The 15,193-nt window shown below is 46.9% G+C and overlaps 1 protein-coding gene across 2 annotated transcripts in view; it reads right to left on the minus strand.

Moving 5' to 3' along the window:
- SLC1A2 (solute carrier family 1 member 2) overlaps nucleotides 1-15,193 on the minus strand; it is a 102,481-nt gene that overhangs the window by 41,343 nt on the left and 45,945 nt on the right. For both annotated transcript variants that reach the window (XR_014326390.1, XM_082844945.1), the window contains exons 5-7: nucleotides 13,560-13,810; nucleotides 7,669-7,837; nucleotides 3,161-3,287 (exon numbers count right to left, since the gene is read on the minus strand). Coding sequence is in view for 1 of the 2 variants with exons in the window: in XM_082844945.1 (XP_082701071.1) it covers nucleotides 3,161-3,287; nucleotides 7,669-7,837; nucleotides 13,560-13,810 (547 nt within the window). In the remaining variant the exon portion in view is untranslated. The remainder of the gene's footprint in view (nucleotides 1-3,160; nucleotides 3,288-7,668; nucleotides 7,838-13,559; nucleotides 13,811-15,193) is intronic.

Consider the following 15,193-nt stretch of genomic DNA (forward strand, 5'->3'; position numbering starts at 1 on the left):
TTCATACAAAATGCTCAGACAGGTCCTGGCACATAGGAAATGCTCCGTAACTATTGGTCACAATTTCACTTAATTCTCACAGCAACCCTATGATATGGATTCTATGATCAATCCATTTCACAGATCAGGATGAGGGGTTTAGAGTGTTTCTAACTTACCTAAAGTCACACAGCTAGTAAGAGGAGGATCCTGGGTTCAATCCAGTCTGAGGTCAGATGGAAGTTGATTAAGGTAATGCTTCTCTATAATTCCAATTACTTAGGCTGTGCAATGAGTTAATCTCTGTGCTTAGTTTTCTCCTCTGGAAAATAGGGCTCACCAAAGTACCTATTTTTGCTAGGTATTATTGTGAAAAATAAATGAGTCAATGCATGTAAAGTATTGGAATAGTATTAAGCATACAGCAGGAATCTGGTAAATCTTAGTTGTGATTTAATAATAATTATAATATTATTATCTTCTCGATAATAGGTACAGGACAGTAATTGAAAAAGTATTGAGCATATAGCAAGAATTTAATAATTCTGTTATAATTTTATAATAATTATTGTTAGAATAATAGTAATCTCCTCAAAGATGCATTTTGCTATTACTACCCTTCTTACTACCAAGTAGAGAAGACTATGAAAGAACTCTGATGATTTAAGCTTTGAGAGTGTCAGTTAAGGAGTGGTCGGTTGTTTTATCCAGAACCTTCTCACACACATCGTTTTCACTTGTTGATGAGGTAGCTAAAGAATGAAAGAAATGTGTAGGATTGGCATCTCACGTCATATTACACCCTCCGGACTGTTAGCCTAGATGAGGTAACCCAACAGCTGTCAGAAACTGTTCCATACGTCTTATTCCTGACTCACAATTGCTCTTCATCTCCTGGGATATGATGCTAAATCTTTAGGAGATTTGGTTTCAGTGAAGAGGAAACTTCTCGATCCACACCCACTCCATCCCTGCAGAGAAGGGAGGCTACACTTTATCCCATGACTCATCTGATTTCCTAGAAGATTCCCTCTGCTCCAAGGGCTCAGTGGAAATGACAGTGGTATGGATAAAGGAAGGAATCTTCATACATTACCCACATCGCTGGCGTCATTATACAGAAAAATGGACTGCATATCTAAAGCTAGGGTGCTCACTCTGCTAGGAATTTTAGGAAATGAAGGCAGATCCTAAGGTTTAAAACCAAGAGGCCTATTCTGCTTCATGTATTACCATTTATTAATCTCTCAGCAAGCTCAGAATGGATTTAAAAATATTTTTACAGCATGACCTCGTGTGTGACTTTAAATCTTCACACAAAAGAAATATTCAGAAATCTAGCATTGACTGGGAAGTTGAAGAATCAGTACAATAATCGAAAAGAACACACTATTGCACTAGCATCCTTTCCATGTTTCTAAAGTACAAGAAAGCAATGACCAACACCAGCCAGACCTATTAAATACGGTTCATGAAATCACGGGAAACATCTTCTTGATCTAGGACCCTGGGGCCTTCAGCTAGCCCCTCGTTCCTCAAGTTTTAATAAGAATTTACTACAGGCACATCATCATGTTTGGAGATAAAATACAAGTCGAGAACAGATTGTGCCCTTGTAAGTTGGGAGTAAGGGTCAAGGAAAGGAAGAAGAGAGAACGAAGGTGGAATTTCAGGGGAAGACACATGGAATCGGAGGAGGACCAGAGGCGGAGTGGGGAGGCTGGTGGGGAGCACAGGGAATCTGTAATGCGGAATTCCTGTGGCAAATAGAGCACACATGTGGTTTGGCCTTATTTCTAGGCAGGCATACGGGACCGTCATAGGGGTCTGAAATGAATGTATGTAAAAATCTTTCTGTCTGATAGATACCGGACACGAGAAGTTTCCAGTGACTGGAGGTGACACAATTTCCTTGGTGAAGGAGAGAACACCTATGCTCTGGGCTTCCCTATACTTCAGAACCACTGACCATAAACACACATGAAATGAAGTGGAGACAATATTGCTTACATGATTCAAACAACAACAAAAACCCCCACCTGCTTACATATCCAAGGTTTTGATATCAGCATCAACCCCAGCTCTTCCTCTCCCTAGCTCTACACTCTTAAGCAAGTTAACTCACCTCAGTGAGCCTCAGTTGCCTTTTCTGTCCCATGGGGATCATAACACCATCTTTGCAGGGTTGTGGGGATTACATTTGATAGGTATGAAGCACTCTCATGGCTCTTGGCAGATAAGAGGAAATCAGTAAAAGATAGTTTTTATGATGATGGTGGTCACGATGATGTTAAAGAACCAGGATTTAGTGTCTCTGGACCAGTTTCCTCTGCTGTAAAACCAGAGAGTGGGACCAGATTTCCAAGAGCACTTACAATTCTAACCTTTTGTGATTTCACTTTTTCTTGCACGGCCTGAGAACTGCCTTTTCTTTTTATACGAGTCACGAGTAACCCAGGTCTAAGGTGCACTGCTTTTGGACACCAGAATACTGGCGCAATGGTTCTCCCAGACACCCTGGGTCATGCCCTATCCCTGAGATCTTGGCCCTGTCTTGGTGTAGTGTATCCTGATACTGCTCACCTTCAGGATTACTAATTGGTTTTTTCAGCTTTTCTGTCCTTTCTTTCTTTCTTTTTTTTAACGTCTTTTCTTCCAGGGCAGGGATGGAAGGGGCCATCCCTTTTTATGTAAGGGGCCAAGTACTAAATATTTTAGGTTTTACAGGCTACGCAGTCTTGGTCACAGCTACTCAACTCTGTCTTTTTGCACAAAAGTAACCCTTGACAATACATGAACAAATAGGTATGGTTGGGTTCCAACAAAACTATTTATGGGCACTGGATGTGAATTTCACATAATTTTCACGTGTGGTGGAATATTACTTCTCTTTTGATTTTTTTTTTCAGTCAAATAAAAACATAAAACCCATTCTTAATTCACGGGCCATACAAAACAAATGGCAGATAAGATCTGGCCCACAGGCTATAGTTTTCCAGCCCAGTTTCTAGTGAAAGCTCCAAAAAAGAGATTTGCATCCCTTTCTCAAAGTCTTTCTGGAGAGCCCTTTGCTTGGTTCACGCCTGCCCACTCTTTCCTGCTGGGAGGGCTCCAGTGTCCTCTGGCGACCCCAAGGCCATCTCACACGCCACCACCGTGAAGTAAGAACAAGCCCACTTACCACATGATCATGATCACTAGCTTCATTACAATCTCATTCAAAATGTTGAAGAATTCCACCATCAGCTTGGCCTGCTCGCCCATCTTCCCCATGGCAATGCCAAAAGCAATGAAAAACCCTATCAGACCTGTTGGGTGAATCACAGGACACAGAAGGACAAATTACCAAGTATGTGTTTCTTCTCCCTTGTTCGTTACTATCCCCCGTGTGTGGAGCCACATTCTTACCACCTGTTACCCTGTGAATTAGGCATTAAAAGACAAAAGCATTACGTTTCACACTTCTCCCCCGGATGATTATGGGTTTCCTGAATACTTTCCACACAAGCAAGTTGGACTGTAAGCAGGTTAGTTCCTTGCAGAAAAGGAATTCATTTTCATTCCAAACTGAAAAGTACTCCCTTCTCTCTCCTCCTCACTTATGAAATCATGTGGAAGCAGATTCCATTAGTACATAGATTAAAGAAGGAGGGCTTGTTGGGACTTGGGGATTATCATGCAAACTTTGGAGCCAATATTAGAATAGCAGAGACCAATTAGCCGATTCAGTCTCTGCCAGGGTTATGTTTGTAGTAGTTTGGTGTTATCCCAAGTTAATGCGTGGCTGGTGTGTTTTACTCTAGGAAAATCCTAAACATGAAATATTTTTCCTGTTGCTGTGTGCCTAATTGGAGAAGGAGGAAGAATCTCGAAAAATCCAAGGGAAAGCAATGAAAAATCCAAAACAGTTGGGAAACCCCAAATGACCCAATTTGTTTGGATTTAACCTGTTATTTATTTCATCATCATTGTTTCCATGGTCAAAATGGTTAGAATGCTTTCTTTTTTATTGTGTTTTTTTTTTCAGGATCATAAAGTGAGAACATAGTCTTTGTCACTTCCTAGCCCCTTGGCCCTCTTCTCCCTTCACTTGATATCCCTTGACTTCCATCTAAATGCAGCCCCCCTCCCCCCAGCCCCCAGGCTCAATCTAATCCCAGGCCAGCAGGATTTGAGGAACCCTGTCCCCACCTCTTGATGCTGGCATCATATTGCACTAGGTCCTGGACCAAGCCCAACAGCCAACCTTGGGTCTTATTTCTATGTTACCTTTTACCTCATTCCCTGAGTATCTGTCCAGGGAACCTGCCTGATACGGTAGCTCCTCCAAGGCAAGACCTGGCTTCTCTCTCCCCAGAATATTTTCTCTGGCTCCACTCTGTCCCACCCCTCTCCCTCAGCCTCTCACCCTGGAGTCTCACCCAGACCCTCCCAGGGACTGGGGCACACTACATGGCTAACGGATGTCCCTGTTACTGCCTGAAGGCTCTCTGGATTTCTGATAACCAGTCGTCATGCTCCCCCCAGCTCCCAATCTGTTATTGCCAATCTTGGGGCTCCAACGCTGAAGTCTTGCATGGACTATAAATCAATGTCATTGTCCCCTTGGCAACAGGCCCTTGCTTGCCCGTCTGACTTTTTCTCTGACCTGCAGTACGGGCCATCCACTCTTCCCTCTCTCTCCCTCCTCTCCTTACACCTACCCTGTCCCAGTTTGGCAGACTTCATTTCCGGTCCCTCCCTATTCCATCCAATTTCCTATTGCGTCCGTCCTTTTATGCCTGCAGTCTTGAGCTGTATCAAAGTAAATGATAGCATTATAATATGATTCTCTTAGGGGAAAATTCTTTCTAAACCTCGCTTTTACCTTTTCTCTAGTCACCGAAACCACTCACCTCCCACACCAAGCACACGTCAACCCAGACTGTTCAACTACCCTTTGCTACCCTCAGCAAAAGAAATCTAGCACTTGCACTGAAATTGTTAATCCTCCGTAGTTAATATTTCCCCTTTTTAGCTCTTGGCCAGAAAGCTTAACTAGTGACTTATAAGTGAGTTATTGGCCATAAACACAAAGGCTTAATGAGAATTAGCATGACCTAGAATCAGAGTGACAGAAGAGAGTGACCTAGTTCTGTGGTAATGGAGGAAATCAAATTCAGGCTCTCGTCAAGCCCATGGAGAGGAGTTTGCTAGGTGTGTGGTGAACAATAATCTGGGAACATTCTGGCTGAGCATAGCTAGTATCGCTTGGTTAATTCCATTTGGAAATTTTAAGAGAAAATGTTCAAGGTCTCAAGGTCCCCAAGAACTAGAATAAAATAGCCTCCCTGGCAGGGTCACCAGAAACGGGCCATCTCTATGAGTGTAAGAGAGAGATGTTGAAAGGAGCTGTCTCTCACAGGAGTTGATTTAAGTGGCTGGGATTGAAGTAGAGCCCGGAGCAGTCTGGAGGTTTTGGGGGTAAAGAAATGAGTCTTTAAAGAAGTGGGGGGCCAGAGCCAGGATTTTTATCTTCACTCTTGCAATGCTTGATCCTTGGGACTTTCCAAAGCCAAAAAACAAACCAAAACCAAAAAAAAAAAAAAAAAAAAAAAGGCCACCATCTCTGCCCTTGGAAGACAACGGAAAGAACCTTATTTCAGCCATGATTTGTAAATGGGAAGTTTCTCAACAATCTAACTTCCCTTAGCTTTCCAGAGCTTCAATTTGCACTTGGAAACCCACAGCCAGCTTGTGCATTTCCCTCTGTAAACACTGCCTCATTGAAGTCGCTGGAACAGGGGTGTTTCATTTGAACAAAGCCCTCTTAGACTTGGTCACTGGGGTTGAGAGAGTCGTGAATTGTGTTGAAACTCCCTGGTACAGCCAAAGGTCATGTGACTTCCCAGAATCCACCAGAACTCTGGAAATGACCACAAAAGTCTTCTGAATGATTCACCCCAAAGCTCTGGCCCCATTACTCATGGCCACAGTAGAAAATAGTGGGGCCACTTTGACCACAGGGTTTGTGGGGCAAGGGGATTTGGGAATGCCTGAAAGGGTCACAGATATCTGGACAGTGGGAGAGAAGAGCCACTCAGGGTTGGATGCTGAGGGTATCTGCAAACCCTCCTTCTCAGAGGAACTCTCCTATCTTCTCCTCACTCCTTCCTCCTCTCGCCTCTCACTGGTTATCAGCAATGTTTATTGATCTTCTGTTGCCTGGCAACCCGGTCAGCTTATCTCTTCCCTCACTCTCTGCTTCCTGCCAGGTCAAAGAAAAAGACACTTTTCACTGGTCAGGCAATCCTTCTCCCTCCGCCTCTGTTTCTCCACCGTTCTGGATAAGTAAGGAGAACGGTTACCAAATTTAGAACAAACAAAAAGGACTCCCAGGTAAAATCTGAATTTCAGAAAAACAATGAAAAACATTTTTTAGTACAAGTATATCCCATGCAATATTGGGGACATACTTAACACTTGAAAATTATTTGTTGTTTATCTGAAATTCACATGGAACTGGGCACCCTGTATTTTATCTGATGCCCCTATCAAAGAGACAAGGGCATTTGATCTCCTAGATGGTAAAGTGAGCTCAACCTTTTCTAAACAGCTCTCATTCAAATCCTTAGAAATCTCGCTTGCATGGATCAACATACTTCTTCCACATAGATTTCCCATTTCTCCCAGCTTATGACCAAACGTCTTGTCTTGGAACACCATTCTAACAGTGGATGGGGGTTATTATGGGTGGGGGAGTGAACCCGGAGGGTGCATGGGGAGTAAAGTGAGCAAACTGGAGTCACCCACACAATGGGGGGTCTCTATCCCCTGTGGGGTGTTTTCTACTGAGCCGCTTAGCACTCCACCCCCGGCCGTTAATGATGACAGCGGCTCACACGATAAAGCATATGGCGCGTACCGTCGTGCCCACGTGCACAATCTCATTGAATCCCCACAATGATCTACAGGAGAAATGCCAACCCCATGCCCGCTTTACAGATGAATCTTGAGAAGTGGAGGAGGCAGCCCACGATTAGATAACCGGTGAGTGGTCCATAAGGGATCCAAACTGGATACAAACCAGTCTAACGCCAGAGCCAGAGAACCCCTGGGATGACACTCTCGGAAGGTTCCAAGCTCACTGAAATCCCAGAAAGTTAAGCCAGACAGTCTCCTTTTGACAAGCTCGTTTTGGCACCAGCGCCAACACGTTCGCTCCTGATAGCACTGCATTTGTTTACAGACTGTGAGGGCTGGGGTGGGACAGCCCCCATGCCTAGCATAGTCCTGGGACAGACACAAGGGCGCCTCAAAAAGAAACGCTTAGGAAATGAAAGGATTGGAGGTGTAACTTCATGAAATGGAGTGTCAGAGAGAGGGACTTGCCAACACCACGCAGAAAATGGGGGCAAGTGCCCTGTGAACGTCAGTCCCCTCGCTTCGCCCATACCCCAGTCCAGCTGCCACGTCCCCACGTGCCATCGCTCCTGCCGTCTCCCTCGCCCCTCCCCTCTCAGTTTTCAGTCCCAGTGACCCTCGAATTCGCTCCCCAGAGACAGCCTCTTGCTCCACCTACAGGACAGCAGGGCGATCGGCTTTCTGAGAAGGAAGCCAGGATGCCTAGGTGCTGACCCGCAGGGAAAGCTGGCCACGTGGCCCCGGCAGAGGCACCTCCCCCAAGGAGATGAAGCCCAGTGTGCCTACCTAAGACATTCATGCCGTCCTTGAACTCCAGGCCCTTCTTGATAACCACCTGCGTCTCCTCAGGCGGCTCAGTCACAGTCTCATTCAACAGCGAGAGGACAGCATTGGTGGCATTGCTGTCCTCGTCTGATGGAGTGGCCACCAGGACTTTCTTTGTCACTGTTTGAATCTAATGGAGTGGGGAAAAAAAACCATAAAGATGAGAGGTTTGGTGTAAAAGGTCACCAAAAGCCTGGCCGCTTACATAAATGTTTGAATTCCCAATATGTCAAAAATATTATAATTAAGAAATGGCCAAACAAGGTTATGAAATCGGGGAATATTTTATATGTTTGTGCTTGACAGAGTGACGCTTCATGGCACAAATGCAGTGGGATACGACTGTCCTCATCCCACGATAATGATGGGATTTATAACATTCTTTTGTAACTACTATAAGCAGTGTGATTGGTAATGGGACCCAAGCTTCAAGTTGAGGGATGCCTGTCTGCTTGTTTCATTCCCATGGAGATAGTAGCAAATGCGAGACCCAGCTGGATGCCCTGCTAGCCCCTGTGGAGGGTCCTGGATCTGGTCATGAACAGGAGGGCAGGGGTCTTGTTGGAAGTCAGATCAGCACCCCATGATCCAGGTGATTTGCTTCTCCCTGCCTGGTTCCTGTCGTACGGAATCTTCATAGGCCCACTCTCACTGAGGCTCCTCCCAGAGCCTGGCTCTGCTGGGAAGCTCCATGTAGCTGCCAGATGTGCCAGCTGCCAGCAGCCCCCATGGCAGGGTCACTGGCTCATATGCCATATGTAAGGTGGGAAGACACTCACTCCTACGGGGCAGTGGTGCCAAGCCTTGCTCAATGTTCCCCAAGCATCCCTGTGCAAACGGCCCCCTAAGAAGCTCTCACGCTACTCCTCGACATCTGGGGCGGCCACCCTATTTTTAAAGGTGCCAGGCACCCTGCATGCTGTGAAAACTCACGTCTAAGCCCCGAGAAACACTACCTCCAGGGGCATTAAAACAGAAGTCATGCAGAATCCTAGAACGTCAGTGCCGGCACGCAGTCGGCGACAGATAGCTGAAGCCTGAATAGATACAGAAGAGGGGGCATGGAGAAGTCAAGTGACTCATCAGACGTCGTAGAATTATTGGGAGAACTGGGACCTCAACTCAGATGCACTGACCACCGCTGAGGTCTTTCACAACCTGTGCTGCCTGATAAACTCTATGGACCCAACCGTACAGCAGCTGGGCCCGAGAGTAAGGCAGGCTGACCTGACCAGTTCTCCTAACTGGGAGAGAGGGAAGCATAGCATTCCCTGAGGCAAGGCACTTGTGCAGGGAGAAGGGCAGCCCCAGCTGAATGGGAACGGGCAGTTCATTGGTCCCCTTGGTCTGGGCAACGCTGGCACAAAGAGAGAACGCAGGAAGGATCTGAAGGGAAGCTTCCATGAACAACAGAGTCACCCTCCTGGGGACAAGGTGGGGATCAGAGCCAACTGTAGGCCTATCCTGAGAAGGCTAAAGAAGCCAAAGTTCAAGTTCAAAGGAGTAACGGCCATGGGCCTGAATAAATGGTGCTTCCAGGATCAGGGGGGCGGCCAGCTGCTCCACCTTTGACAACTATTACTTCTTGTGTCAACAGGAGCCCCTCAAGGCTCACAGGGCTGAGTAACTAACCCCAGGACAGACAGCTAGTAGTTTACTGAAGCAGCATTCAAAATGAGTTATGTTCAGCTCCAAAGTCTAGCTTCCAGAGAGCACGGCTCAGCGGCTGAGTTGAAGGTTGGACGACAGGCCGGGTTCTCTGAGTTCTCAGTTCAAGCCTGTTTGGGTTGAAGAACCCCAGCTGGCTGCCAACTCCACTCCCAGCCACCAGGGTCTCTCACCTTAAAACCTGCAAAAGCCTGCTCACTGACTCATCTCCTCTTCCTGGCTACCTGCGATCCCCGGGTAAGTAGCTACCTGGAGCTCTGTCTATATCCAGAACTACCAGGTTGATTTTTTAAAAATAGAAAAACAGGGCTTCCCTGGTGGCGCAGTGGTTGAGAGTCCGCCTGCCGATGCAGGGGACACGGGTGCGTGCCCCGGTCCGGGGGATCCCACGTGCCGCAGAGCGGCTGGGCCCGTGAGCCATGGCCGCTGAGCCTGCGCGTCCGGAGCCTGTGCTCCGCAACGGGAGAGGCCACAACAGTGAGAGGCCCGCGTACCGCAAAAATAAATAAATAAATAAATAAAATAAAAATAGAAAAACAGTCATCTCCTTGCCTAAACACTTAGAATAAGAACCAGAGTTTGACCCTGGCCTGCCAGGTCCGCCTGCCCCCACCCCACTCCCCAAGCAGCAGCCTTGCTTCTCTTCTCACCAAATGCTTGCCAACCTCCATGAGCCTCTGCCTCTGCTTAGCGGGCTCTTCCCCCAGTTCTCCTCAGGCTGGATCCCTCTTTTTTTTTTTTTTAATAAATTTATTTATTTTATTTATTTATTTTTGGCTGCGTTTGGGTCTTCGTTGCTGCGCACCAGCTTTCTCTAGTTGCTGGAGAGCGGGGGCTGCTCTTCGTTGCGGTGCGCAGGCATCTCGTTGCGGTGGCTTCTCTTGTTGCAGAGCACAGGCTCTAGGTGCACGGGCTTCGGTAGTTGCAGCACGTGGGCTCGGTAGTTGTGTTTCACGGGCTCTAGAGCGCAGGCTCAGTAGTTGTCGCGCACGGGCTTAGTTGCTCCGCGGCATGTGGGATCTTCCCAGACCAGGGCTTGAGCCCGTGTCCCCTGCATTGACAGGTGGATTCTTAACCACTGCGCCTCCAGGGAAGCCCCGGGCTGGCTCATTCTGACCCCTTATCGTCTCAGCTCAGACGTCTCCCCCAGTTACTAGCCCATCAGCCTGCTCCAGCTCTCAGAGTGCACTTACCTTAATTTTCAAGTACCTTGTGCGTTTACCTGACATTTGTTCTGGTCTATCTCCCCGCAGTCCCTGAATGTAAGTCAGTTCCACTGAGCAGGGACCCCGCCTGGTTCATTCTCTGTGGCGTCCTGTGCACCCAAATATCGGCCAAAGGAGCAAACCCAGTTCAGTGAATTCCCCGGAAGAAAGGACCCCATGTGGTCACTCTCACTGGGCCTGATGAATGTGGTCAGGCCACACCTGACAGCCCGTTGCCACCTTGGAAACCTCACCTTGGTTCAGAGTCAGCCCAAAGCAGTGAACAGGAGGCCTCCCTGCTCTCAGAGACACAGGTCCTGCCACCTTGGGGGAGGAGCCTCTGCGCTGGAGACAGCACGCCTTTCTCTTTATGTCTCTGTGTCTAACTCTGGTCCTGAAGCTCCCTCCACCCAAGAGAGGTTATTTGAAACCACTCCCAGCTGTACCCCAAGGGCACGAAAGGCACCACCCAGCACCCTTTCTCTCTGGTAATTCCATGTCACCGTCAAAGAGCTCCCTTTCTTCAACCCTCTTCAAGGCCCTCCTAAGCCTGTCGACTGCACCTAGTTTAAGCTTCCTTTCCTCTGGGCTGCCTGGAGTCTGGCTTAAGGAAGCTGCACCCTCCCTCACCCTGCGGTCACATATTCCACATGATTATTTCTCTGAGTGTCCTAACCCAAAGGACCATGTCCTTGGGCTTATAGCTGGAGGACTAAGGGCTCACTCCTCAGATGAATTTTGTCAGTGGAGGGGTGGGTCCAGGGCAGGGCTGAGGCAGGGAATGGCGTGGTCCTCTATTCTAGTGTCCCCCAGTGCCCCTTGCCCTGGGGGACACTAGAGATTGCCCATCGACCAGACAGGTCAGGGAGCATAAGCATGGCTGACACCACAGAAATTCACCGCAGCCCAGAGCAACAGCTCTGAGTGCTGCCTGCTTCTCACTTCTGCCTCACTGACTCAGACGAAAGGGACTCCTTCTTGCATGGAGCGTGGGCGTGATGGGGCACAGAAGGGAGGCCCAAACCTGTCCCTCCCCGTCCTTCCGATGCTACCCCTACCCCCAGACTCCTACCAGCTCAGCCTCCAGCTGCTACAGCTCCAGAGCGCTCTTTCCAAAACGTTAAGAATAGACTTGGCACCCGGTTGCGTCTATCACCCCAAAGCAAGCAAACTCACCTTTCTAAGCAGGCTGGCTGAGGGGCAGGCACATTGCACAGAGAGGGTACCGGTAAGCACCCCTTCCCTAGCCTGTTTCTACTCACTCCCCACCCAACTTCCCCTGCCTGCAATGTTTCCTTTAATATAGCTCCTTGCTACAAGTGCCTCTGAAGTGGTATTGGAAATCAGAGACCATATTCCAGATTTATCCAGAGTCAACTGGGCTCAGCAGTGATGGGCAATGGCACTTTGGGGGCAGCTGGGAATGCAGACTTTTCTTCTCTGCGGCCTGTTTCCTCAATGTATTCTTCTGTGATTCCCTGGAAATGGTTGAAGGAGGTTCCTTGATTCTAGTTTACTTGCAACCAGAGTTAATGTGAACTGAGGTGTATTCGAACCTAAACTTAGGTCTAGACAACAGGCTGGTGAGGGGGGCCTGGGCAGCTAACTCAGTGGTTCCACTTGAGAGAGGCTGGGATCTGGGATCCGGGATATCTGGGACTCTTTGCTGCAGTGCTTGCACCTGGACAGACAGCAGGATACAAAGAAACTATAAGGGACTAAAAATAACTGCGTGCATGCGCAGTTGGGGCAAATTATGAACAACCAGATACAAAAAGACCCAAAACCCAGCTGCCACTTCTGAGGTGTCTGGAGCAAACGCAAAAGCTACACACAGCACCACCAAGGGGGTGGGCATGCCACCCCTCCCGCCTAAGCCCTGGACCCATCCTCACCCTCACCCCATTTAAGGGACCAGCTTGCCGGCCCTGCCCCCCACCCCCAGGGAGGGAGCGAGGGAAGCTGTTACTTGTTTTCGCTGTACGGCAGCACAAGTCCAAAAAAGCCTTGCCTGAACTTCTCGTCTGGCCTCTTATCAATTTCTATTAATTAAAGAGTCCAAGAACCCTGGTCGGTAACACACCCAGCAGAATCAACTGGTTTTAAGAATCGTGTGTTAAAAACTAGATATGCCTGTGTGCAGCTGGTAGGAACATATATCGATACAAATTTTGTAAGGCTATTTTTGCAACATCCAGCAAATTCAAAATATCAACTCTTTGGCAGGACAGTTTTGCTTCTAGAATTTATCCTTTAGAAATACTACACAACAATGAAAAACGAAAGAGAGAGATGATGCTAAAACACTGTTAAACGAAAAGGCACGGTGTAACACAGTATGTACAATGCAGCACTACCAGAGCTGAATTTTTTTTAATTTTATGCACACATACACATGCGTATGTGACAAAGAAAATATATAGGAGGAAACATGAGTAGCTCTAGGGAAGCGACATGGGGACTTGAATTTTTACTTTATGTGCATCTATAAACTTACTAAAATCCTCATGTATTACTACCAGAATTTGACAAATACCCAGTCCCCGGGCCCACCCTGGAGATTCTGATTCTGTAGAGCACGTGCATTTTTAAATGGACCACATGTGGTTTTGCTATACTGCTAAGATCAAGAACCACTGAGTACTCTAGAGAGTTGTGGGCAAGGGTGATCAAAATGTCCCCTTGGACGACACAGAGACAAGAACCAAAGAGAAGAAAAAGAGATCAAAGAAAAAAAGGAGAAGAGGGATCCCAGAGCTAAATGTTATTAAGTGTACTGCAAAAGAAAGGGAAGGTTAAAAAAACAAAGACAACACGACTCCGATCCTAAACTCCTGCCCCAGATGACCCCATACAACCCCTAGGCAGAGTATAAATATGAAAAAAGTTACCCCCCAGAGCTGATTTGTTGAAACAGGGAGTTACCACCTTTGTAACTTAGGAGTTTGGAGAACAATGGATATCAGAACTCTAGGTTACCTGCTGAAAACAGGCTTGGACAAGGTTTTCAGGGAAGAGATTTCGAATAAGGTCCAGAAAGGCATCCAGGCTGGACACTTCATCGTTCTTCTGCCCAGGCCCCAGCTGCTTCTTGAGTTTGGGGTTCCCCGGGTGGATAGCCAAGACCAGGATGACCCCCAGCACTGCAGCGATGATGGTCGTGGACATGTAATATACCATAGCTCTCGTGCCTAAGCGGCCACTGGCTTTAGCATCCAGGCCTGACAACCCTGGATGGAAAAGAAATCCAGAATTATTAGTTCTATTATTTTCCTGTTACTAGCCCCTCTCTGCATACCTATAACCAGCCCTCGGCTTCGTATTACTCAAACGTATTAACGGTTAATTAAAGCTTCTTCACCTGAATATTTGGTCAATTCCACAGTTTGCAATTCAATTTTCCAAGGATATTTTTGAGATTCTAGAGAACTGGGGAGAGTTGGAGAACATCTGGTTCAGTGTTTATAAACTGGCTGGTGACTACTTTTTGTCAGTCTGCAATAGTGAGTTAAAATTGAATACTCTCTTCAATTTTTAATTCTGAGATTATGTCCTTCCCAATTATTTGATATTAAGATATCCTTTCTTTATGAAGTGGTGGTCCTGGTACATGCTAGGATTTTTTGTTGGTTTTAATGTCCTCGCTTAGGAAAATAAAAGATTGGTAGCCCTGTGTATTCAAAACGTCTTTTGAGTACATTACTGGTCATGAAATCAAAAGTCTGGAAAAGTGATTCTAGCACAGCCTTCTCATTCCCCTGAGGTGAAACTTGACGGACACCACATTTTCTGAGCTCAAGTAGGGATGTGAGAACAGGTGCACAAAACACCCAGCATGGGTGGGAGCTTCATCTATATTTCAGGAGCTTCTGTGATGGTTAGCGGAAATTCCAAGCAAGTCACAAAAACTCCAGCCTTCATTGGGTTTTTTTTCCAGTAGTTTCTTCAGTTTTTCTACTTCCTGGTTTCAGTTCCTGCTTTTACTAGACTGAGAGTTGCAACCCTTTCTGGGGATCGGTCTTTTTTGCCGTGGGGGAGGAAGTTATTACTGATGTTAATAATTCTCTGAATGAAGCTGACCCACATGTGACACGTTTCGCCTTACAACCTGAAGTCTAATTCTGGCCAACGGAAGTGAGCTTTCCTTACCAGGTTGGCCAGTGTACAATCTGTTAAACAGGCATGGAGAACAAATTTTCTCTGGTTTAAAAAGGAACATTTAAAGTAAAACATAGCTTCACTCAATCTGGGGCTGAATGATAAGATCCTCCTGAACCTGAGTCCTAGCTCTTTCCCTCACTGGATTCACTGATCAACCAGCTATGAGACTGTAGCATCTGAATCTCTTGGAGTTACCAGAGTTACCAGAGCTTCACTACCTTCATAAGGTGGATGGTCCAGAGGTACAGCTTTCTCAAGGTCACCCAGCCTGTTGGCACCCAGATATAAACCAAAGCCCAGTTCTTCATCCCTAACTCAGAGCTTAGTCTCTAAACTTCATCAATTTATACCTTGTTTGAATAATATTATTTGGTAAGGAGGAAACTACCAGTATAAGCCCAGGGAGGGGAAAAAAATTCTTTCAAATAAAACAACTCTTTCAGCCAAAAGAC

The sequence above is a fragment of the Leucopleurus acutus genome (genome assembly GCF_964270905.1).
Source record: "Leucopleurus acutus genome assembly, chromosome: 8".
NCBI classification, from domain to species: Eukaryota; Metazoa; Chordata; class Mammalia; order Artiodactyla; family Delphinidae; genus Leucopleurus; species Leucopleurus acutus.